This window comes from Lutra lutra, chromosome 6 (genome assembly GCF_902655055.1).
Source record: "Lutra lutra chromosome 6, mLutLut1.2, whole genome shotgun sequence".
In the NCBI taxonomy this organism is placed as follows: domain Eukaryota; kingdom Metazoa; phylum Chordata; class Mammalia; order Carnivora; family Mustelidae; genus Lutra; species Lutra lutra.
This window is the reverse complement of record NC_062283.1, coordinates 126,911,933-126,937,778: the sequence shown is the minus strand read 5'-3', so window position 1 is coordinate 126,937,778 and position 25,846 is coordinate 126,911,933. Positions and strand designations below refer to the sequence as shown.

The 25,846-nt window shown below is 38.3% G+C and overlaps 1 protein-coding gene across 7 annotated transcripts in view; it reads left to right on the top strand.

The window, feature by feature from the left end:
- Positions 1 to 9,451: 9,451 nt before the first annotated feature.
- The window catches only part of HACE1 (HECT domain and ankyrin repeat containing E3 ubiquitin protein ligase 1), a 119,972-nt gene continuing 103,577 nt past the window's right edge, over positions 9,452 to 25,846 (top strand). The window contains exons 1-5 of one of the 7 annotated variants that reach the window (XM_047733423.1): positions 9,452 to 9,698; positions 15,575 to 15,656; positions 16,889 to 16,978; positions 17,741 to 17,845; positions 24,187 to 24,262. In XM_047733423.1, the coding sequence (XP_047589379.1) occupies positions 9,623 to 9,698; positions 15,575 to 15,656; positions 16,889 to 16,978; positions 17,741 to 17,845; positions 24,187 to 24,262 (429 nt within the window). In that variant the 5' untranslated portion in view covers positions 9,452 to 9,622. Of the gene's footprint in view, positions 9,699 to 15,574; positions 15,657 to 16,888; positions 16,979 to 17,740; positions 17,846 to 20,776; positions 20,899 to 24,186; positions 24,263 to 25,846 lie in introns of those variants that run through there. The other 6 variants (XM_047733419.1, XM_047733418.1, XM_047733420.1 and 3 more) reach the window with 6 other exon arrangements.

Genomic DNA, 25,846 nt, shown 5'->3' with positions numbered 1-25,846 from the left:
TTTTATTCCCCATGTGTTAATGTAACCTCCTTTGGGGCATGAAAATTTCCTTGATTCCATTCCCTCCCTGCTATGAAGTGATCATTCCCTCCTTACATCTCCAGGGGTTTTGGCACAACTTGAAGGACTCTCCACAGTTTGCCACGTATTACCCATGTATTTGTACATGTCAGAACTTTGTTGAAGTTGAACTCCTTGCATAAAATAAAGAAGGTTTATTCTTTATTCATGTCTACCTTCTTCTTGCATATAAATTTTTGTTTGCATCGAATTTGGGACTAAGTTGCTGATGATGACACGAACTCACCAACATCTTTTATCTAACCCAAACTGGATGTTTTTAAAAGGCAGAATTTTACGGAAATGGGAAAAAACAATATGTATAAAAGTATATAAATATACTCAAATTCAATGATACTAGTTTTCTTGACACTATTATTTTTTGGTAGGAAACATGATCTTTCACACTCTCAAGTGATCACTATGGCCATTAAACTTACTACAAAATTCATAAAATTCTTTCATAGGACTAATTACTGATTTCATTTATTTATGAAATTCAGAGACTTCTACAAATGCTTTGAAATTTTAAAATTCTCAGGATGAACCTCATTTTGGAGGTTGCCTAATTTCTATTTACATTCTAATGTCCCACTTTGGAAGACATAAAACTGTTTTTAATATTAGCATAAACCATGAAATTTCGCAACAGTTATATGAAGGTTTTATTTATTTTATTTTATTTTTTTTTAAAGATTTTATTTATTTGTCAGAGAGAGCGAGAGAGCGAGCACAGGCAGATAGAGTGGCAGGCAGAGGCAGAGGGAGAAGCAGGCTCCCCACAGAACGAGGAGCCCGATGTGGGACTCAATCCCAGGACGCTGGGATCATGACCTGAGCCGAAGGCAGCGGCTTAACCCACTGAGCCACCCAGGCGTCCCTATATGAAGGTTTTAAACATCAAAATTATTTTTGCCATAGCCAGAGCTTCTACTTTACACAGTCACAATTTATTTATGGGCTTTATGGAAATCCCATGATTTACATTCCTCCCAAGAGTCGATACATTTCTTTAGGGGTTCCTGGGTGGCTCAGTGGATTAAAACCTCTGCCTTTGGCTCAGGTCATGATCCCAGGGTTCTGGGATCAAGCCCCACATCAGGCTTTCTGCTCCGCAGGAAGCCTGCTTCCTCCTCCCTCTTCCTGCCTCTCTACCTACTTGTGATCTCCGGCTGTCAAATATATAAATAAAATCTTAAAAAAAAAAAAGGATGAATACATTTTTTAATCTTAAATTTCATGTAGGCTTGCAATAATCTACTCCTGAGGAAGTTCTAGTGTTTTGCAATTTGTATCCACGAGGAATCACTATTGTTGGCATGTACTTAACATGTTTGATATGTGGAGAAGAGAATTGGTATCTATAGTGCTTTGAATTCATAAAATTAGGTATAGATTTTTAATATATATGTCCTCAATATTTGTAGTGTGTTATCTCAGAACTCAAAAAAAATTATTTTACTACATAGGTTTTTTCAGGACTAATTCTTTCCCATGTATTAAGCATGAATGTTGTCTGGAAAGGAGAACATCTTCTACCCTATTCCTGTATTATTTCATTTTAGTCTTAGAGAAGAAGCCTCCTACTTTATTAGAATGAATACTAACTTTGTGTGTCATAAAAGTATTAAACTGTGTTTCTATCTCAAGGGTGACATATTTTCTGGATATTCTATAGCCCAAATAATTCCAATTTATTAGGTCATTTTTATTTCTTGATTTACAAAAAAATTTCTTTTAAGCAAACTCTATGCCCAAAATGGGGCTTGAACTCACCATCTGAGATCAGAAATCTTATGCTCTACTGACTGAGCCAGGTAGGCATCCCTACTGGGTTGTCTTTTAAATGGTAGAAGTTTTTCAAATAGAAAAAATTTTTAAAGCTTTTATTTATTTATTTATTTGTGAGAGAAAGAGAGAGAACATGGACGGGGTGGAGGGGCAGAGGGAGAGGAAGAAGCAGACTCCCCGCTGAGCTAGGAGCCCAACATGGGGCTTGATCCAGAACCTGGATATCATGACTTGAGCTGAGGCAGACATTTAACCATCTGAGCCACCCAGCAGCCCTGAAAAATATTATTTAAGATATATGGGGGGCACCTGGGTGGCTCAGAGGGTTAAAAGCCTCTACCTTTGGCTCAGGTCATGATCCCAGGGTCCTGGGATCAAGCCCCACATCGGGCTCTCTGCTCCACAGGGAGCCTGTTTCCTCCTCTCTCTCTCTCTGCCTCTGCCTACTACTTGTGATCTCTGTCTGTCAAATAAATAAATAAAATCTTTAAAAAAGAAAAAGATATATGGTACAGTGCTTGGATCATGGGACATACTCAATACATACCTCTGAATGAATAAATGAATATATTTTTAATTTAAAAAAAATTTAAAAGACTATTTATTTGAGAGAGAGACAGAGAGCATGAGTGGGAGGAGGGACAGAGGCAGAGGGAGAGAGACAAGCATACTCCCTGTTGCATGCAGAGCCCGGGGCTCAGTTCAAGGACCCTGAGAGATCAGGATCTGAGCTCAAGGCAGGCACTTAACTGACTGAGCCACCCAGGCACCCCTGAATATAGTTACTTTTACATCTTTGTCTTTATTTCAGGTAATTTCTTGAGCTATATTCCCAGAGGTGAAATGAATGGATTAAAATGTGTGCAACCTTTTTTTTTTTAATTGGCTTAAAACAACATTTATTATCTCAGTTTCTCCAGGCTAGGAGTCAGGGTGCAACTTAAATGAGTCCTCTGCTTCAGTGTCTTTCACAAACCTGCAAAGTATCAACCAGGGCAGTGGTCAACGGAAAGCTTGACTGGAGAAGCATCTGCTCTTGAGCTCACTCAAGTGGTTGTTGGCAGGATTTTCCGTTCCTTCCTGGCCTGAGGCTGGCCTCAGTTTCTTACCACACTGACCTCTTCATAGAGCTAAAACTATGCACAACCATTTTTACATGGTTTTTAATAGATGGACAATCAGATGTATTCATAAATGATGAAAACTTCTCCCCAAAAGAGCCCATTAATGAATCAAAGAAAATCTAGGAAAAGTTTTAAGTGGCAATTCTAAGTAAGTTTTTCTTCAACCGCCTTGTGTTTTTGCACTTCTTTTAACTTAAATCTCTATAGAGGCAAGTTCGTCAAATCTGCACAGGATATACATCACAGAAGGATATTAAACACCTGTGTAGTAGATGCAGGATCCAAAAAGATCTTTGCAGGTATAATAATGGCTTCAGTATTACAAGATGAAATCCAATAAGGCAAGTGCAGGATCCTAAAGTTTTTTGTTTGTTTGTTTGTTTGTTTTGTTTTGTTTTGTTTTAAAGATTTTATTTATTTGACAGAGAGAGATCACAAGTATACAGAGAGGCAGGCAGAGAGAGGTAGGGAAGCAGGCTCCCTGCTGAGCAGAGAGCCTGATGTGGGACTCGATCACAGGACCCTGAGATCATGACCTGAGCCGAAGGCAGCGGCCTAAACCACTGAGCCACCCAGGCGCCCTTTGTTTTGTTTTTAAGATTTTTCATTTATTCATTGAGAGAGAGAGAGAAAGACAGAGTGAGAGCACAAGCAAGGGGGAGGGCCAGAGGGAGAGGGAGAAGCAGACTCCGGGCTAAGCAGGGAGCCTGACTCAGGGCTTGACCCCAGGACCCTGAGATCATGACCTGAGCTGAAGGCAGACACTTCACCGATGAGCCACCCAGATGCCCCAGATCCCGAAATTTAAAAATTCTGGGGGTACCTGGGTGGCTCAGATGGTTAGCCAGATTGTAAGTCAATCTTAAAAATAATAATATAAATAATAATAAGATAAAATAAAAAGTCTGGGGTGACTCTTTTCCCTCTCTCAGATAGATAGAATCTTTAAAAAAATAAATAAAAATAAAATGTGTTGCTTGTACACTGAATGAGAGAGTGGTTTAATGAGACCTGTAGCTGCTTCTTTTGGCTAAGCTCCAGTTAGTTTTTCTGGTTTCTGTGTCCCCTGCCTTCCTTGACCCACAGCCTTCTTTGTTTTCCTTTGATAGCTCCCTCTGTCCACTCCATTCCTTGGGGTTACCATCCTACCCTAGCCTGGCTTCTCTCATGGTCTCCTCAGTTGCCCCAGTTCATACTGCTTGGAAGACAAGCACTACTGCCCTTTGTGTTTTTGTAGATGTAACTTAGGTACTTTAAAAGAATGTGTATTCCTTCTCTGTTAGGGGAGTGAGTGTTTCACACATGCCCTTGATGAGGCTTATATTTCAATTTTCTAAGTCTTTATTCTCCTTACCTTTTTCTTCTAGCTCTAGTTTCAGAGTGAAGGGTATTAAAAATCTACTGTTTGGGGAGTCCGCTTGGGATTCTTTCTCCCTCTCCCCCCATTAAAATAAAGAAATAAATCTTAAAAAAATTGTTTTTTGGGGGGAGGTGACTGGGTGGCTCAGTTGAGTGTCTGACTCTTGATTTCAGCTCCAGTCATGATCTCAGGGTCATGGGATGGAGCCTTGTGTTGGGCTCTGAGCTTGGCAGGGAGTCTGCTTGGGATTCTCTCTCTCCCTTTCCCTCTGCCCCTCCCCCCTCTCAAATAAATAAATCAATTTTTTTAAGACTTTTTATTTATTTATTTGAGAGAGAGAGAGAGAGTGAAAAGCACATGAGCAGGGCAGAGGGAGAATCAGATTTCCTGCTGAGCAGGGAGCTCAATTAGGGCTCAGGTCCCAGGACCTCAGGATCATGACCTGAGCTGAAAGCAGACGCTTAGCTGACTGAGCCACCCAGGTGCCCCAATAAATAAATCTTTAAAAAAATCTACTCTTGGTGGTAGAACTTATTTTTGTGATTCTGTCAAGTGTAGATATATTTTTGGTCTGAGTTGTTAGGTATAGATTCAGGGCTATTACAAACTTCTTGGTGACTCTCTTTGACTCTAATAATGTTTTTTGCTCTAAAGTTTATTTTGCCAATATTAATAGTGTTTGTAATGGTTCACTTTATGTGTCCCTTTGGAGGATCTTTTTGGATGAGATTAACATTTAAATCAGTGAACTCTGAGTAAAGCAGACTGCCCTTCATAATTTGAGTGGACTTCATCCAGTCTCTTGAAAGCCTGAATAGAATGAAAAGATTGGCAAGAGGGAATTCTTTGGCAGACTCCCATCAGATTTGATTTGTACCATCTGCTCTGTTGGGTCTCCAGCCTCCCTGCCCACACTGCAGATTTTCAGTTGGACAGCTTCCATGATCACATGTGCCAATACATTATAATAAATCTCTTTCTATATATGTGTATACATCCTATGGGTTCTGTTTCTCTGGAGAACCTGGACTAATACATAACAATACCAGTTCTTTAAAACTTATTAGGCATATCTTTTTTCCCATTTACCCTTGGAAATGGTGGTCTCCTACAAATGGTGGTCTTTTGTTTTTTATTTTTATTTTTAAAAGATTTTATTTGAGAGAGAGACAGAGAGATTGGGAGAGAGCATGAGCGGGGTGAAGAGGGGGAGGGTAGAGGGAGAGGGAGATGCAGACTCCCTTCTGAGCAGGGAGACCAATGTGAGGCTCAGAGGCTCAATCCCAGGACCCCAGGATCATGACCTGAGCCAAAGGCAGATGCTTAACTGATTGAGCTACCTGGGCATCCCAAATGGCTATCTTTTAGAAATAGCAAATAAGTATTTTGTGTTACATTTTCATGTAATCCAAGACTTCTGTCTTTTGACCACTAAATTTCCTCTGTTTATAGTTTCTGTGACTATGGCCATGGATATATTTCGACGGATTTCTACCGTCTTATTTTTGTGTTTTGTTTTTACAATGATGTTCCTTGTTCTTTTTTTTTTCCCCCTCCCCCTGCTCTCTTCCTGCTTTTTGTCAAATTGATTGTTTCCTTATTTCAAATGGAGAAACTTAAGCTTTGGTATCTCCAATAAAGCCAATATTCAGAAATAGAAAAAAGTAAGTTAAAATGGGGCCATAGAATATTCTGGCTTTTTTTTTTTTCTTTTTAAGAGAGCGAGTGAGGGGAGTACAGAGGGGCAGAGGGAGAGGAAAAGAGAGACTCTTAAGCAGGCTCCAGACCCTGTGCGAAGCCTAATGCAGGATTTGATCCCACATGCCTGAGATCATGACCTGAGCCAAAATCTGATACCATGTTTGACCAACTGAACCACCCAGATACCCCCCAAAATCTGGATTCTTTTCTTGCCTCAAGAAAAAAAAAACTGGATTCTTATAAGTAGAAAATCTCTATGCTTTAATAATAGAATTTTTTATAAAAATGACCTTTAAAAATTTTTCATTTGTTATTCTTGGTATTGACTTCCACAGGACAAGTGAGAAAATCTTCAGTTCTTTAGCTAATTTGATTTTTCTGTTGTTGTTATCCTTCTTGGTCTTGGTGTGATAGCTGCCCTATTCAATATGGTAGCCACGAGGCAGATGTGGCTATTTAATTTCAATTAATTTAATTAATTACATTTAAATACATATTTTTTTAAAAAAATTATTTATTTATTTGAGAGAGAGAGAGAGCATGCACAAGAGCGGGGTAGAGGTAAGGGGCAGAGGGGTAAGAGGAAGTAGACTCCCTGCTGAGCAGGGAGCCCCATGCAGGGCTCAACCCCAGGACTCCGGGATCATGACCTGAGCCGGAAGCAAATGCTTTACCAGCTGGGTCACCCAGATGCCCCTTAAATATGTATTTAAAATTCACTTGCACTAGCCGTATTGCATGCATTTAGTACCTCCACTTGGTTAGTGGCTACTATTTGACCCAGCCAGGAATGGCTAGCAATCCCTGTACCGATGGATGAAAGATTAGTCCAAACTTTGCTGTGAAAGACATAAGGCAAGGGGGTCATTGCTCAGTGATGAAGACCCTTTGCTCCTCTTTGCTTCTGCTTTTATCGGTCCTTCAGGATAATCACAAAACCTGCTCACCGTTTCCCAAGCACACGATGTGTGACAAGGGGTCTTTCTGGAACTAGGAGAATCTGTTTAACAGGAAAAAGACAATATGCTAAACTGCATCATCTATGAGTTCAGCTAAACGCAGCCTGAGGAACAATGCACAGGTCTCAGAGCACAGGGTGGCTGTTTGGGCTAAGAAAGCTTTAGGAAAGGCAATTTCTCGAGGCATTCCAACTGTAGAATGGTCAAGCAGGCCTCAGCATTCCAAAGGCCTACGTCCTTCTCTGAAACCTTCCGTCGCCCCCAGCGGCCTCTGTGTTACATTTTTGAACAAGCCAGGCATTATGGCTGATTTCATGCTCTACATTAACTCCAACATTAGTGCAGATTATAGAACATTTCAATCTTTGTTTTTTAAATTTGTTTTTTCGGGGGAGGGGCAAAGGGATGGAGAAGAGAGAGAATCTTAAGCAGGATTCACACCCAGCGTGGAACAACAACCCTGAGATCATGACCTGGGCCCAAGTCAAGAGTCAAATGCATAACTGACTGAGCCACCCAAGCACCCCGAACATTTCTATCTCTGTAGAAAATTCTGTTGGATAGGAGGTGATAAGCCTGTGATAGTACTATAGCTTCGTACCCCTTGGAGCTATTTAGGAGACTGCATCACGTTGCAGAATTTAGACCTGACAATCTATAGCAGCAATCTTCCAGCATCTTCTGCTCCTATGTAGAGCAGTGACCGGCATGGGAGCAATGCTCCCTATGGAGACTACTGAGGAATCCTGCCCCTGTACTCAGACTTTCAGGCTTGATGCCCACAGGACACTGGAAATAATTTATATGGAGTAACAGCTTAGGGAGTGGTAGTGATAACAGGGGCTGAGCTATTAACTTCTGTACAGTAGTGGTTTTGACCTAAATGGTAATGGGAAGGCCAAGAAAGGCTGAAGCATTTCTAGTTGAAACAAAGTTGCAAAGGGTTGGGCATGACCCAGACTGGGCTGTAGCATTTGGGTTTCCTTTGAGCTCTGACTTCCCAATCCTGTTAGACTGGTTTAGGTCTCATCTGAACCAACTAGTTAGGAGGTCTGCCTTGAGCCTATTGCACCACTGACAAAAGTGATCAAGAGTTGCAGGGTTTTATTTACTTATTTATTTATTTATTTAGATTTTATTTATTTGAGAGCAAGAGAGCGAGAGCGAGAGAGCATGGGAGGGGAGAGGGTCAGAGGGAGAAGCAGACTCCCTGCTGAGAAGGGAGCCCAATGTGAGACTCCATCCTGGGACCCCAGGATCATGACCTGAGCTGAAGGCAGTCACTTAACCAACTGAGCCACCCCGGTGCCCCCAACAGTTGCAGTTTGAAACTGATTTAGGCTGGCATTGGTAGGGAACACCACGCCTGCTACCATCTACCCCTGCATATCCTGGATGGGCAGGTGAGACTCTGTTGGTCAGCCAACATACATCATCAACACACATGTGCCCCATTCATTGCAGGAACAGCTTTGCTGCCTTTTTTGGGGAACAGCTTTGCTTCTTTGAAGGAGAAGTTGAGAAAGTCCAAGCTCTTTACTTCTTTATTACTTCAGCATCCAAGAAAATTCCTCCCATAACTTTTCATTGTCAGTGGTGTAGCCAGGTTTGTATTTACCTGGATTGGGTTCTTTCAAGTTTCAGTGCTCAAATTCCTGTTTTTACCTTGACTTGCGCTCAGCTTCTGGGCAGAGCTGACAAATATGATTTTTTTTCTGCTGGTTTCCTCATAATTCATTTCTTCCACACTTTGTTCGTACTGTCAAATTTTTTTGCAACTCACAAAATCAAAGTCTGGATTCCCCACTGGGATTTGTCATCGCCTTGACGCTTCAGCACTGTACCAAAGAAACGAAAATTTCCTTTCAGAATGTCATCATCTAGATTTTCCTTAAAGTTCCCTCTTTCTGTCAGGTGGTAAGTATGGTAGTACAAGACACAAGATAGAGTGGTGTTTTGCCCTCATGAAGTCGCCCAAAAGGGGAGACAAATAATTAAGCTACCTGCAGTGATAGAAAACGTGTATCTGTTTTGCATTTGAGTTTATTCTTTTTTAAGTTTGACACATAAAAATATACTATTTCAGCAGTTCATGCATCTTCAAAACGTACAAAAACTGAGGAGGAGGATGGGTTTAAGAACTGTGCAAAACTCCAATCCGCTATATAGGAGAGTGACCAAAATGAAAGAAGCTGCTGCTCTCCTGTACAACTTTGGCGGGCCTGAGAGGGCGTGGGGCCACAGAGCAAGTCTCTCCAGGAACTTGCGGGTGCGCCCAGCGTCTGCCTCGCCTCCCGCACTCACCTCTCTACCATGGCGTCTGGGTAGTCTGGGCGTGGAGTCACCCGCGCACCCAGCGTGGCTCCGCCTCAGGCGCGCGAGTCGGCCGGCTCTGAACTACTGTTCCCAGAAGGCTGTGCGAAACCGGGAGGGAAGCGGCGGCGGTGGCAGGAAGGGCGAGAGCGGCAGCCTCGGGTGTCCCGTCAGTGGTGGGTCCGGCCGTCCACGGGCCCCCGGCGGAGGAGGCGGCCTCTAACGGCCCTGCAAACGGGCACCGGGGCGGGATGTAGGGCGCTGGGTGCGGAGGCCGCCGGCGCGGCGGGGTGGGCGCGGAGGGCGCGCCGAGGATGGAGAGAGCGATGGAGCAGCTCAACCGCCTGACGCGCTCGCTGCGCCGCGCGCGCACGGTCGAGCTACCCGACGGTGAGCGGGGCAGGGGGTTAGGGGTGTCTAGGGCAGCCGTGTGGTGGCGGGGGCAGGGCTCGGGCTGAGGCGAGGTCGGGTGGATAAACTAACCCAAAGCGGAGAAAACGCCCACATTTACTTTCCTTAGCTGGGAGGGGCCAGGCTGGAACCCCCGACTACCCCTCGACCGCTGCTCCCACCCAGGCAGGTGGGAGTTTGGGGGAGGGTCTGGGCTCTGTGGGCACTGGTGCTGAAAGAAGCAAGACAGAAGTCTCCCGACCGTCGATTTGGGGTTTTGGCAAAGGGGCAAAAATATCAGTCGGATGGCGGAGACCCGGATTCAGAAAACATTACAGTTGTGGGTCATTTTGGTGTCGTTGCTAGCTGGGGGTAGAGAGATGCACCAAAATAGTATTTTTTACTTTAAGCAGCAGAGCGGGAATCAAGTAGCCTTTCTTTTCTCTTCGGAAATGGGAGAGTACTGTATTTTGATATTTTGGCAGACAAAAGCGTGTTAAATATCAAATATGTGCCCTTAAAGTACTGTGCGTGTGTGTATATACACTTTGAAACTATGCCTGCCTGTCTTCATTCTTCATTTATTCATCAGATGTTAAGTGTGTGTTGGGGACCTTTTACAAATAGGAATAAGGCACGATCCTCGTAGTTCAGGAATTTTAGTTCATCGTGCCAGGGTTTCTTTAGTACAGGTAAAGAAAGCACTGGCAATAAGGAAGATGAGGAATGAAGCTGTTTTGTTTGCAGCCTCACGAATTCCTACGTTTCAGTGGCAGTGGGAGATGGCAGTGCTGCCTCTGTGGCCCAGTGAGAGACGGGTTAGGAGGTGGGGGCTGGTGATTATTATTATTATTTTTTTAATGTATTAGTGTATCTTTCATTTTTCAAAACTTTCTTTGAATTGCTGCTGGAGAAATGATTTGTAGGTTATAGGAGACATTGGGAGGGAGTCATGTAATAATAAATGTGGGACTGGGAACTTTGGGGATAATTTTCATGAAAAAAATTCCCCCCTAGGCTCTATTTAAGATTAAGAATAGGGTTGATTTGTTTGACTTTCTGAAACATAATTTTCTGCTTGGTACTTTGCTAGTATGAAGTAGTTGACTGAAAATAATTATGATTTTAGTAACTGGACTTCCAGCTTGAGCTTCTACTTTCCATGTTTTCTTTCCAACTTTTACCTTTAAATCCATTTCTTAAGTGCTGTCCTCATTCATTTCCCACAAATTATTGGTATAGATTAGTGAAGAACACAGCATGCACAGTTTCACTGACTTGGCAATTCTGTTGCTTAGTTTATATCCCACTATATTTTACACAAATATTATTTAGAAGACTTTGATAATATTTCCTGGTCTTAAAATTAAGTAATATATTTTCATTGTAGAACATTTCAAGAAAGAAAAATTCAAAAAATTGTTATTCTGCCATTCAGTAATTAACAGTATTTTCTTTATTTCCTTCTATTATTTTTTTCTGTCGTTCTCTACCAAATTAAGATCATACTGTATATAGTCTTTTATTTTGCTTTTAGAAAACATCACATTTTAAAATATCTTTAAATATGCCTAATGACCTTGCAGCTTTTCATAGGATACATGTAACAAATACTGAATTTAATTTTTGTTTTGATAATAGCGTTTATGAGGAGTAGCTTTGTAGTTTTTAAGTCTTAGTCTTCCTTTAAGTCTTTCCTTATGATTAGAAGTAGAAAAAGATTTATAGATCTAATTAAATCAACATTTTTAAAGCTCTGAGTATCAGCCTCTCAGCTTACTTTTTAGAATGTTCCACCAACAGTCTTGAGAGCCCCTGGAAACTAGAGTAGTAGTAAAAATGAAACTTTTTCCCATGTTGCTAGGCAAAAGTGAAATCTTGGCTTTCATTTGTTTTTCTTTCATTATGATGAATGGTGCTCATCTTGTTTCTTTAATTTGTCTTCGTCCCTAAGTTCTGATGGATCTTTCTTTTTGAATTCTCTGAGATGGGCTCTTTCAAGTATGTATGTATGTGTGTTATAAAAATCCAGATTGTTGTGTTCGCATTGTAAAGACTGGACAGAAGTTCTGAGATCGCTCTGAATTTGGAAAATATTCAGATACTTATTTTGCCTTGTTAGAATTCGATAATTAATAAGCACCTAATTGGAACACATTATTAAGGTTAGAAAATTTTTAATCAGCTTTTATTCTGAAATTAACTTTGTTGCATAGGATTAAACTGCAGATTTGATTTACCAAACTGGATTCTGGTAGAGCACTTTTATTGTTTCTTTGGGATGATGAAAACCTGAGTATTACCTTTAAGTAATATCACTAAATAATGGAGTGCAGGTTGTTGAGTCATCCTGGACAGGGCTAACATAAGAATATTCTTGTGAGAGAGGGGAAGTGAAGAATAAGCTATTACTCTAGGGATATAAATTCTCAGTGGACTTTAAAAAATTGGTATATAGTATTTGATTCTGTGGAAAAAATAGTCTTTACTGAATTTACGGTGAATATAGCTTGTTTCATAAGATAATGGAACATAAGCCCATATTAGCATATATTTGAATGATGATTAGGGTGATAATCAATATTTAAAAAATTACTCCCATTTGGGGTGCCTGGGTGGCTCAGTCCTTAAGCGTCTGCCTTTGGCTCAGGTTATGGTCCTGGGATGGAGCCCCTCATCAGGCTCCCTGCTCAGCGGGGAGCCTGCTTCTCCCTCTCCCCCTCCCCCTTCTTGTGTTCCCTCTCTCACTGTCTCTCTGTCAAATAAATAAATGAAATCTTAAAAATAAATAAATAAAAAATTACTCCCATTTGGTAGTTTAAAGAGAAATAGTGCATAATGAATCTGAGCTCCCTGTTCTTTAAGGTTTTCCTTTTAGTTGTGGAGTTCTGGAACTTTATCAGCTAATCAAAATGGCCAACATCTCTGAAAAAGTGAGAGATTAAACTTTTTTTTTTTAATCAATCTGAAAACTTTAATTGTATACCTAGTTCTTAAGGTGTCTTCCTGAGTGTGGAGAAGGAAGCACGTGAGAACAAATTTTATTGTTCTTCCATAGTATACTATTTCCTGGGTAGGCTCTTTCTAGCATCATAGTTATGGTTATATTTATTTCCTCATACCATTTAATGTATGTGAGCTATATTTTTATAAGGTTATATGTGAATTAAAAAGTGAGATCTATATATAAATTTTGTCTAAACAAACACCCTATTAAATAAAACCCATGTGAACCTTATGAAGCTTATGCTTACTTAAAATTAGGTATGAACTTGATTTATAAGTTTAAACATGAGGGTACTTCCTGTTTATGACTGTGCTTATTATGGAGAGACTTAATGAAATTGTCATGGTTTGGAAGTTCAGATGTTTATTGGGGCGTGTATCATATGAGAGATAAAGAATGTTGCCACGCCCAGGGAGGCTTAATGCAGTATATTTCAGCTGCTGGTGGTGACTCACTAGTAGTTAATGAGAACAATTTATTGCAGTCAGCATTTTAAAAAATGAAATAGAAGAGAATAAAACAAATTAGAATGTATTGCACATGAACAACTAAGTATTGTATTGTAGACCTTTTGGTTACTGGATGTAGTATACTGGGTGTACACTGTAAGATTTTTATTGTGTGGCCTCTGCAATCAGACAGGTTTGAATTCAAGCTTAATAACCTAATATCATCATCATAGCTTATTACTTAATTTGGTGCTTGGTTTTTTTGTTTGTAAAATGGGGATAATAATAGTACCTACTTCATAAAGTGGTTGTGACGATAAAAGAGATGATGTATGTAAAGTGTTTAGAACAGTGCCTTTTAGATAATGGTTTAAAACATGTGGTCTGTTAGACTAGGATTTTTGGTATTATTTTTTTTTGTAGTGAAAGAATTGTTGCTTTTTCATGCTGAACTTGTGAATAGTCCTGACTAGGACCAAATTGCTTTTCATGGATATACTTACAAATACTGAAATAATGAACAAAGATGTGAAGAAATGGTGAAAATTTTTTTCCTTCTCTGCGGTATACATTTCTTCAGTATATATTTCTAGATATGTAAACAGCTTTATTTAAACATAATCACAATACTGTTGGTAGAGCCAACACAAATGGCAATAATTTTTCTTATCATCAAGTCCCTATTAAGTTTTTTTCTTTCAGAAACATCCTCTTAGGGGCACCTGGATGGCTCAGTGGGTTAAAGCCTTTGCCTTCGGTTCAGGTCGTGATCCCAGAGTCCTGGGATCGAGCCCTACATTGGGCTCTCTGCTCAGCGGGGAGCCTGCTTCCCTCCCTCTCTCTCTGCCTGCCTCTCTGCCTATTTGTAATCTCTGTCTGTCAAATAAATAAATAAAATCTTTAAAAAAAAAAAAAAAGAATCATCCTTTTACAGTTGGTTTTTTGGATCAGTACCCAGAGTCCACATATTATATTTGGTTGATCATCTCTTAAGACTCTTTCAATGATAACAATTCCACTTTTTCCTTCTTTTGTTAAAACTTTTTATTTTTAAGTAATTTAAGACTTACAGAAAAGTTGCGTAAATAGTACAGGTTCCCCTTCTCCCAATTTCCCATTACGTTCACATCTTGTTAACCATAGTACACTTATCAAAACTAAGGAATTAATATTGGCATAATACTATTAACGGCATTACAGACTTTATTAGAATTTCGTGAGTTTTATCAATATCAATGTCCTTTTTCTCATTTAGCATCCAGTCAAAGATACTACATTGCATTAAGTTGTCCATGTTTCCTTAGCCTCCCCAAAATGTAATAGCCTTCAAACTTCTCTTGTATTTAATGGCCTTGAGACTTTTTAAGAGGACTGCTTGTGTATTTTGTGGAATTCCCCTTAATTTGGGCTTGTCTGTTCTTTATGCTGTGTTGTTTTTAGTGGATCATCCTATCAGAGGCTACATGATATTACATGATATCCATATGTATTATATCTGGTGATATTACCCTTTATCAGTTGATCAAGGTGGTATCTGCTGGGCTCTCCAATGTAAATTTTCCTTCATAATTAGTCAGTATTTTGGGGAGATACTTTGATACTATGCAAAAACCCTTTTTCCTCCTGAAAGTTTAACTCTTTAATTTTAGCATTGGCATAATATTTTAAGAGTTGTCAGAGTTACTTCTCTGTAAATAACTTAGAAAAAACCATAAACCTCTAAAATGCATTGAATTGAGATGACCATTGGTAATATATAAAAATAAATCCAAACAAGGCTGAAATTTACATGAGTATAGTCTAATATCATGGATATTGTTGACTTTTAACCTTTTCTTTTGGATCTTATCTCTGTGAACTTATTCTATAAAAGATATAAATGAAAATGTGAATAGTGTAAAGAAACAGGGAAAAGTAAGATTTTAATGCTGTTTTGTAAAAGCTTCTAAAATAATTTCCTTTGTTATAATATTGGCAAGAAGCAAGTACTATGTATATTTAATGTTTAAAAATTATTTTAGCATGTGTATCTATAATGCCCATGTATCTATAATACCCATATATGCATAAAATTCCCCCAGCTACATGTAAGTTTGATAAAACATGAAGTTGGTAAACACTTTTTTGGAAGTAAAAGAAATTTCTGTTGTTAAAGCTACAGAAAATATTAGGTCTTATTTTCCCCATCAAATCCAAAAGCTAAGCACTTTGGTGGTGATGTAAAGAGGCGTAACATTAAGATAAGAAATTTTGCATTGTTGCAAATTTTGAAATGCCTCTGGTATTCTACACTATCTTTAACCTTCTTTCCCATCTTCTCACTTTTTATATGGAATTAAGAAAACTCTGAGGCAGTTTTAAGGATTACCCTTTGGAAAAAAATAGGACAAAAATTAATTCTTTCTCTGTTTTTTGTTTAGTTTTGTTTTGTTTTGTTTTTTACTCAGATAATGAAACTGCTGTTTATACATTAATGCCAATGGTTATGGCTGATCAGCACAGGTGAGTGCCTATTTCACGTTTAATCTTTTTTGTATAAATATGCAAAAGAAGGGTGCCTGGGTGGCTCAGTTGATTAAGTGTCTGACTGTTGATCTCAGCTCAGAACTTGATCTCAGGATCCTGAGTTCAAGACCTGTACTGGACTCCACACTGCACATGGAGCCTACTTTAAAAAAAAAGAAACAAACAAAACCCTCCCAAAACTTAAAAAATATAAATTCACCTGTGTTGTGTACACATACATGAATGCACACACAGTTTGGACATAGATGTTGTCTTGGGACGTGTTACTTAACCTCTGTTATAGGTTATTGTCTGTGAATAAAAACCAAGATTTTCCAAGGTCCATCTCTGCTGTAAAATTGTATGGTGAGAGATGTTCTGAATGAATTAGCAGATATTAAGTCAGTTATTTGGCTGGTCACTGACAATTAGAAAAATATTGTGATGGTTTCAGTTAGAGATCACTACTGATCTTTATTGCAAAAGGTTAGGGTTGATTGACAACTTAACTTTCTAATGTTCTACTTTCATGTTCTTTTTATGGATGTGTTGTGGACACTTTTTACAGGAGGCATATGAGATCTAGTTATCTGCCGGAGTGATAAGATGTTTATATTTGTAGCAGGCAGCTTTGCTGTGGTTAGCCATTCGGTAGTTGATGTAATAAGGTGACAAGGAAACTATTTTGAAACAAATTTAAAATATAAATAATTTTTTGCTTTAAACTTCTTGTGTGCTACAACTAAAACATACTTAAATCTGATTTTCTTATTTGGCCAAAATTAATATAGATAGGCTATACCTTTTTTAGATGAGTGGATGAGGAAACCTTCAACATTAGTTTTTAGGTCAGTGCAGTTGCTTCTTTTTTTTTTTTTTTTTTTTTTAAGATTTTATTTATTTAAGAGAGCACAAGCTGGGGGAGAGGCTGAGGGAGAGGAAGAAGTAACCCCCCACTGAGCAGGGATTTTTTTTCCCAGTGTGGGGCTCCATCCAAGGATCCTGGGATTATGACCCGAGCCACCCAGGTGCCCCAGTGCAGTTGTTTTTTGGATGAAACTGCTGGCTACCATGCTATGCTTAGAGGATAGTGCTTTGTATTTTGGTTGACGTGGGACAGAACTTTTTGGATAATTGGTTAGAGTAACTAAAGGACTATTAACTTGCGTTACTATGTTTTTAAACGCTTTTATTTTCAGCATCGACTCCTTTATTTTATTTTGGCTTAGGTCTGTTTCTGAGCTACTATCAAATTCAAAGTTTGACGTCAATTATGCATTTGGACGTGTGAAAAGAAGCTTGCTTCACATTGCAGCAAAGTAAGAAGGATATTTTGGATTAAAGTCTGGTCTAGCACAGTGATCAGTAAGCTTTGGATCAGTGTTGTCCCACAGTAGTTATGGGAAGAGATGAGTAAAGACTGCTGAATGGTTTCTTATTGTGTTGAAAGCATAGTGTGCTGTGTTTGCATTCTTTTTCTAGATACGTTAACCTTGAGATCAGACTCAAGTCTCCCATACACTGTCTTAGCTTGTTCTAGATCAGATCAGTTAGGTTGTCTTTCCTGGATGTACTTGAGAGGGTATATTCACTGAAATTTTTCTCTCCTACCAGTATGAAATTTTGTTAACTGCACATGAAGCCATTGGCTTTATATTTTTTACTGAGGTGTGCAAATGATTTTTATCTATAATCTTCAAGTATGTAATCAATCAATTATCAGTTAGTTGATATCTAACTTCCTTTCAGTACTTAGATAGATATGTTAAAATTAATTTTTCATAATAAATTTGGCTTCTGGAAGGTCAAAGCGTTGAGAGTACTATGTGGTTTCTTTTATGTGTTTATACTTTATTTTGCTTTATTTGAGCATCTCAAATACTTCATAGCTTTCATAGTAGAATGTACTTTCTTGAAAGTAGTGGATATTAACTATTTGTGACAGAAGTTAAATCAAATTGTAGGTTATTAATGGACCTCAAAAATAATGTGTTTAATAGGGCTTTTTGTTTTTTTAATTGAGGTATGTCAGCTGTGACTGTTTGTTGAATGTATCTGAACTGTTTTTAATATTGTTTTAGTTGTGGATCGGTGGAATGCTTGGTCCTGCTATTAAAGAAAGGAGCAAATCCTAACTATCAAGATATTTCAGGCTGTACACCCCTTCATTTGGCAGCTAGAAATGGGTAAATATTTTGTCTCCTTGAGTAGCTTAAGCTGTACTATCTGTTAGGACTGACAGTATTCAAGGCACTCTTTGGTGATTTTTTTTGACCAATATTTGCCTTGGGAAGAGGATCGTGGGTCATTTTATTCAGTATTTAAATAACTGTCATATTTAACAATTTATTAAATTGTTTACTAATATTTTTTCTTGAAAATATACTTGAGGTTTATTTTTATTTGTATTATAATGATATTTTATTTTATTTTTTAAAAAGATTATTTATTTATTTATTTGACAGAGAGAGGTCACAAGTAGGCAGAGAGGCAGGCAGAGAAAGGAGAGGAAGCGGGCTCTCCGCACAGAGAGCCCGATGCGGGGCTTGATCCCAGGACCCTGAGATCACGACATCAGCCAAAGGCAGAGGCTTAACCCACTGAGCCACCCAGGCGCCCCTGATACTTTATTTTTTAAAAAGCATCATTGTTACCTCTTTGTTTTGGTGTCCTTTTTCCTGCTGATTCTTTTCCACATCTATTTCCATACCTTATTGTCCAAATCGCTTGTTCAGTTAATTTTATTAATGGAATTAAAGACAGAGTAAATATACCCAGCTTATTTATATCTTTTTTTTTTTTTTAGATTTTATTTATTTGACAGACAGAGATCACAAATAGGCAGAGAGGCAGGCAGAGAGAGAGAGAGGAGAAAGCAGGCTCTCTGCTAAGCAGAGAGACCGATGTGGGGCTCGATCCCAGGACCCTGGGATCATGACCTGAGCTGAAGGCAGAGGCTTAACCCACTGAGCCACCCAGGTGCCCCCTTATTTATATCTTTTTGAGAATGGGCTATACCGTAGTAAGCTTTCTAAATTAGGGTAGCTTACTCCTTTCAGTGCCAAAACTTACTTTTCCTTTCTAAATGAATAATGTCTTTACTACCCTTCCTTTTGAAATTTTTTTTTTCTTAATCACTTTATATTTTTACTGTCCACATGGAATTTTGCCTTTATGTACCTCAATTTCCATAGAAGGCATATCAAACATTAGTAACACAGTTCACTCACAAAGGCAAAAACTTTCTGGTAATTCATTTCATGTATTACTGTTTTTTTTTTTTTTTTTTTACAGCTTTATAAACATATATTTTTATCCCCAGGGGTACAGGTCTGCGAATCGCCAGGTTTACACACTTCACAGCACTCACCATAGCACATACCCTCCCCAATATCCATAACCCCACCCCCCTCTCTCAACCCCCTCCCCCCATCAACCCTCAGTTTGTTTTGTGAGATTAAGAGTCACTTATGGTTTGTCTCCCTCCCAATCCCATCTTGTTTCATTTACTCTTCTCCTACCCCCTCAACCCCCCATGTTGCTTCTCCTCTCCCTCATATCAGGGAGATCATATGATAGTTGTCTTTCTCCGATTGACTTATTTCGCTAATACTATGCAGCCATCAAAAGAAATGAAATCTTGCCATTTGCGACGACGTGGATGAAATTTTTTATTAAATAATTTTTCCCCTTATAAAAATAGTATTTCCAAAATGTAAATTTATTTTTACCTTTTCCTAATAACTCTGGTCTTCATTATGAACATGTTTATGTTATTGTGTGCTGTTTTATTCTTTTAAAGATTTATTTGAGAGAGAGAGAGAAAGAGAGGTGCTTGAGAGGTAGAGTGGGGGCAGGGGCAGAGAGAGAGAATATCAAACAGACTCTCTGTTGAGCATGGGGCCTACAACATGGGGCTCCATCTCAGGACCCTGAGATCATGACCTGAGTCAAAACCAAGAATCAGACGCTTAACCAGCTGAGCCTCCCAGGTGCCCCCATTGTGTGCTATTTTAAACCCTACTATACTTTTTATGGCTTTCTTTCTCCCTTTTCTGTGGAGAATTTCAGATGTCATATATCCATATCTGCCTCTGCTTGCCACTGTTTTTCATGTCTTAAAATTTGTTGGACTGAGGGGTGCCTGGGTACCCAGGCTCAGTTGGTTAAGCATCTGATTCTTGATTTCGGCTCAGATCATGATCTCAGAATCCTGTGATTGAGCCTCACATTGGGCTCCACACTCATCAGGGAGCCTGCTTGAGATTATCTCTCTGTCTCCCCCAACCCCCTGTTAGCCCTCCCCCCCAGGACCCCTGCTTTTGTGCAGGAATGTGTATGTACATGCACACTGTCTCTAAAATAAGTAAATCTTTAAAAAAAATTCTGTTGGACTGAGAAACCATACCAAATGGCTGGAATTATGTTTAAAATAAAAAAAAAAAAAGCAGTTTTGACTCAGGGCTTGAAGAACTTATGTTTATAAACATGCTCCAAATGATATAAAACTTCTGTATAAAAGTATATTCTTGGGCTCTGGAGTGGCTCAGTCGGTTAAGCTTCAAACTCTTGATCTCAGCTCAGCTCATGGTCTCAGGGTCATGAGATCCGCCTCTGTGTTGGGCTCTGTGCTGGACATGGAACCTGCTTAAGATTCACTCTCCCCATCTCCCTTTGCCCCTACCCCTGTCTTTCCTCCTCACCCTCAAAAAGAATAAAAGGTATATTCCTATGCGTCCCTTTTTTGTTCTTTTTTTTTTTTTTTTTAAAGATTTTGTTTGTTTGTTTGAGAAAGAGAGAGCGAGCATGAGTGGCAGGGAGAGAGGGGCTGAGGGAGAGGGAGAAGCAGACTCTCTGCTGAGCAGGGAGCCTGATGGGGCTCAATCCTGGGACCCCAAGATCATGACCTAACCTGAAGGCAGATGCTTAACTGAATGAGCCACCCAGACGTCCCTCTTTTTTTGATTACTCTTAAAATTATTTTTGTTTCCTGTTTTGACCTGGGATTCTAGGTAGTTGCGGTAGATGCCTAACTGAGATACGGGGCTAAAATTGTGTACTGCATCATTCTGAGACCAAATTTTTGTATACAGGGATTAAAGTGGAACAAAAAATATAAGAATTATAGTGATATCTAGGTTGGACAATGGAAAGGCATACTCCTATCACCCTGTTTGGTCTGATCCAGTTCTTGATTTAGCATTTGAACCAGTTGTCCACTGTTGCAATAGGTAACAAGGTAAAAATGTGCTGATTACCAACCATTTTTATAGTAATTAGTAACACTGGTTATATTTGTAGTGTGTCACACCTGAGTTCATACATCTTGCTGAATTCACTCCTTGCTGAAATGTTCTCAGGTTAGATACATTATCGGATAGTAACAAAGCTCTTTCAAAAAATTACGCATAGAAAAATATCTCAGTACTCCAGATCAACAACTGTAAGTGAAAGGAGAGATTGGCATACAGTGGGGTTAAAATGTCTATTGCCCTTGTAGTCAGAGACTTAAGTCATTTAGGAGGTCATTACCTTTTTTTCCCCCCTAGCTTTGTTGAAGATATAACCAATTAAATTGTAAGATTTTTTTTTTTAAAGATTTTATTTATTTTATTTATTTGAAACAGAGAGAGAGAGATCACAAATATGCAGAGAGGCAGGCATAGAGAGAGAGGAGAAAGCAGGCTCCCCGCTGAGCAGAGAGCCCGATGCGGGCCTCGATCCCAAGACCTTGAGATCGTGACCTGAGCTGAAGGCAGAGGCTTAACCCACTGAGCCACCCAGGCGCCCCAAATTGTAAGATTTTTAAAGTGTACATCATTATGATTTGATAGACATATACACTGTGAAAGAATTCCTTTCATTTAGTTAGTAAACACATCCATCACTATCACCTTACGTGTTTATCTTTTTTGGTTGGGGGTGTGAAAACATTTAAGTTGGAGACTGTTACATTTAAAGGTGAGGAAATATGACAGAACCCACTTGATTCACATGGCAAGTCAGTGAAGAAAGAAGGAGTAAGAATAGTTTATAACCCTACCATAACTTCTAATTTGGATACCCTTTCTGTTTCTATAAAGATTAATTTTGATATTTGATACTAGTTTTTTTACTTAGTGGCTTGTACAACTTAAAGTTGCTCCATAACTGTTTGCTGAGTGGTTTGAGTGAATGTTATTTCTGATGTTTTCAGAAATAGCTTTTTAGGGACACCTGAGTGGCTCTGCCTGCTGCTCTCCCTGCTTGTGCGTGTGCTCTCTCTCTCTGACAAATAAAAAAAAAAAAAAAAAAAAGAGGGCGCCTGGGTGGCTCAGTGGGTTAAGCCGCTGCCTTTGGCTCAGGTCATGATCTCAGGGTCCTGGGATTGAGTCCCGCATCGGGCTCTCTACTCAGCGGGGAGCCTGCTTTCCTCTCTCTCTCTCTCTCTCTGCCTGCCTCTCTGCCTACTTGTGATCTCTGTCAAATAAATAAAATAAAAATCTTAAAAAAAAAAAAGGAAGAAAAAAGAAAGAAAGAAATAGCTTTTTATTATAATATCTTTATGAGTCCATATTTGTCTAGACTGAAGCAGAAGTCAGGGGGACTTCTGCCCCTTTTCCTTGTCCATCAGTTTTTGGGAGTTTGTTTTTTGTTTTGTTCCCATAGTTATTGTTAAATGAGTATTATAATTCTTCTGGCCCACTCTACATTCCTCTCATTAACCGTTAGTGCTGGGTACATTGGTACTGAATTGCCCTCCTTACCAGTAGAAGGCCTGTTAAGCTACCACAGAGCAGCACTAGGATGATTTGCCCTTGTGTCATTTAGGTTACCATAAGCTTCCCATAATTGTTGCAATATCTGAGCAGGAAAATAGTTACTTCCTATACAGGAGGATCCAGTGATTAGATGAGATTGTTAAAAAAAAAAAAAAGACTTCAAAATTGTTGTGTGTTCTTAGGTTGCTTGTTGGTCACATTTGAAACATGATTTTTTCTTAATTTTTTGGGCGAAGTTTTGACTTTGTAAAGGGCACAGCCCATATGTTAATTAATATTTTAGTTCTAATTCCTGGCAAAATAAGTGCTCATTTAGTGGATTGTTTTGACCTACTGAGATTCTATAAAATATTAATAATGATTTTTAAATGAGAAAAAAAGGATACATTTCTCTAATATTGCTGTTTTTTTTTTTTTAAAGATTTTATTTATTTATTTGACAGAGAGAAATCACAAGTAGGCAGAGAGGCAGGCAGAGAGAGAGGAGGAAGCAGGCTCCCTGCTGAGCAGAAAGCCCGATGTGGGGCTCGAACCCAGGACCTGGGATCATGACCTGAGCCGAAGGCAGTGGCTTAACCCACTGAGCCACCCAGGCGCCCCAATATTGCTGTCTTTTACAATTCGTTTTTGGTTTGGGGAGCATTATGGATTTCTGCTTTTCTTTTTTTTTAAGATTTTATTTATTTATGACAGAGAGATTACAAGTAGGCAGAGAGGCAGGAGTAGAGGGCGGAGGTGGGTGGGGGGGCGGGAGCAGGCACCCCACTGAGCAGAGAGCCCGATGCGGGGCGTGATCCCAGGACCCTGAGATCATGACCTCAGCTGAAGGCAGAAGTTTAACCCCCTGAGCCACCCAGGTGCCTCAATTTCTGGAGTTTTCTTCAGCCACTCCCTAAACACCTCCTTAGGACTATTTTCCTGGCCCATTCCACCTAAGTGTTTATTTTGGCAATAGGCCAGTGGTCTAAGACAGGCTCTTGAAGATGTATTCAAAATCCAGCAATATGGGTATAGGCACACATACACATATTTTAAACAATGTATTCATTTTAATAGGGCTGTCTGTTCTGTTGTCTCAGGATTATTGAAGATTTATTTCCTGTGGTTTTCAGAACAGTGTATTAGATGAGCTTTGTAAATGTTGAACTTAGAAGTTTACTCATAACTTCATAACTTTTTCTTTCTTTTCTTTGATTATAATGCCGATTTTAAGTATTTAATTTCATTTCAGGTACAAAAACCAAAGCTAGAAAAAGTAATTTGTTTCCTTTTAAAAAGATTTTTTCAGTTAATAAAAATTTTAGCTATAAGACAGAAGATTGAATAATTAATAATCAGTCAATAAAGTTTTATTGAGTTTCATTGAGAGTATCTAACTATGCTTAATACTAAGTTTATTAAAGAAATGTACAATTCATGGCATGAAGAAATTTAGGATCTGATTGAGTAAATGGTAACATGTATACATATATACTCTATATACTATTTATTCTGTATATTGCATGTATAGTACTATATATGTATATCCATGTTAATATTGTATATGTTACATGGTACATAATATGGTATTATATATACACTGTTACATATTTTTATATGTCACAATTTTTTCGATTTATTTAAAATGTTATAATGTTCATTTAAAAAAACCTATAGATTGATACTTGCCATCAGCTAATGTTGAGTGTAGTCAATATTTCAGTAAAATAGTTGACATTTGCCCATTTTTCTCATACCAGTTATCTGTGTCTCTTTTTTCTCTTCAGGCAGAAGAAATGCATGAGTAAATTATTAGAATACAGTGCTGATGTCAACATTTGTAATAATGAAGGCCTTACAGCAGTAAGTGCTAAGAATTCTATGTGAGTTTTAAAATACTTTTTTGAAAATCATAATGAAGGTGATAGTAATGCAAAGTGCAGTGCAAGTGTTTCTGCAGGTTACTTCTTTGTGTAGTTAAGAAGATGCAGAAAGATCTAGTTCTAGTTCTGTACTGTATTTATTAAGAGAAGTTATGGGTTCACTTATGTTTCTCCTTTCTGCTTTTTGTTTGTGACCTTTCATTTATTTTGAAGGCTTATTCCTCTAGCTTTGTCATTGACTTTCAGGAGATGTTTTAGGAGCATGTCTGCTGTGTTATGAGATCATTATAGTAGAGCTATTTTTTATTATGTCCTTTAAAATTATTTTAATATGTACATTTCAGAAAAATTGAATGGCTAGGCAGAAAGGAAAAAAAGTAATGGAATGATCACTCACTGTATCCTCTGCACTCAGAGATAATCACTGTTAATATTTTGGTCTGTATCCTTTAGACTTGTTAGATCTTACCTAAACTAGTATTTTTATCCATTTTGCTATGTCACTTTCTTTTCAAAAATAAGTTGATATATTTTTGATCCATATTGATGTTATTTGAAGGTAGTGTGGGATATTTCTGAAAAGATTGTTGAAATCCAAAGATTTTTTTAAAATTTATTTTTATTTTAATTCTGATATAGTTAATATACAGTGTTACATTAGTTTCAGATGTACAATATATGATTCAACAGTTCTGTACATGAAATCTAAAAATTTTAATCGTTGTCATTATTTAAAGGAAGATTATTCACCTTAGAAGTAGAGATAAAATAGAATTATGTGATTATGGAGAAATTATTTAGAAGTTGGGACAGAAGATGTTAAATTTTATATATTAAATTTTACCTTCCCATATGTGAAATTATGCATGTATGAATTAAGTGGATGGCGAGAATCCTTTCACAATGTCTGTCAAATCAATGTTGTATACTTTAAATATCCTACAGTTTTATTTGTCAATTATACCTGAATAAAGCTGAAAAAAATTATTAAAATTTTTAATCCTAATTCCAGTATAGTTAACATATAGTGTTATATTAGTTTCAAGTGTACACTATAGTGATTCAACGATTCTATAAATTGTTCAGTATTCATCATGATAAGTATACTCTTATACTCTTAATCCCCTACACCTATTTCACCCATCCCCCAACCGCCTTCCCTCTGATAACTGTTAGTTTGTTCTCTCTAGTTAAGAGTCTGTTTCTTGGTTTGAAAAAAATTTTTTTTTACCTTTCTTGGTAGTATTTGTAGATTCTGAATCTTTTAACTTGTGGATGAAGAATATTATTTACATACCATGCCAGTTTTCAAGACTTTCTGACTAAAAAATTTTTTGAAGGTGGGGGTGCTGAGCATTAAAAAACAGCTTCCCTAAGATTTGCTTTATTCTGTGTGAATGACTTATTAAAGATAAAGAATAAGCTCAAATCATGATTATTATATGGAATCTACAATTCCTGTGATAATCTAGATTTTGTTTATATATATGTATATTATATATACACACATATATATATTTTTCAAGATTTCATTTATATATTTGAGACAGTGAGAGAGAGCATG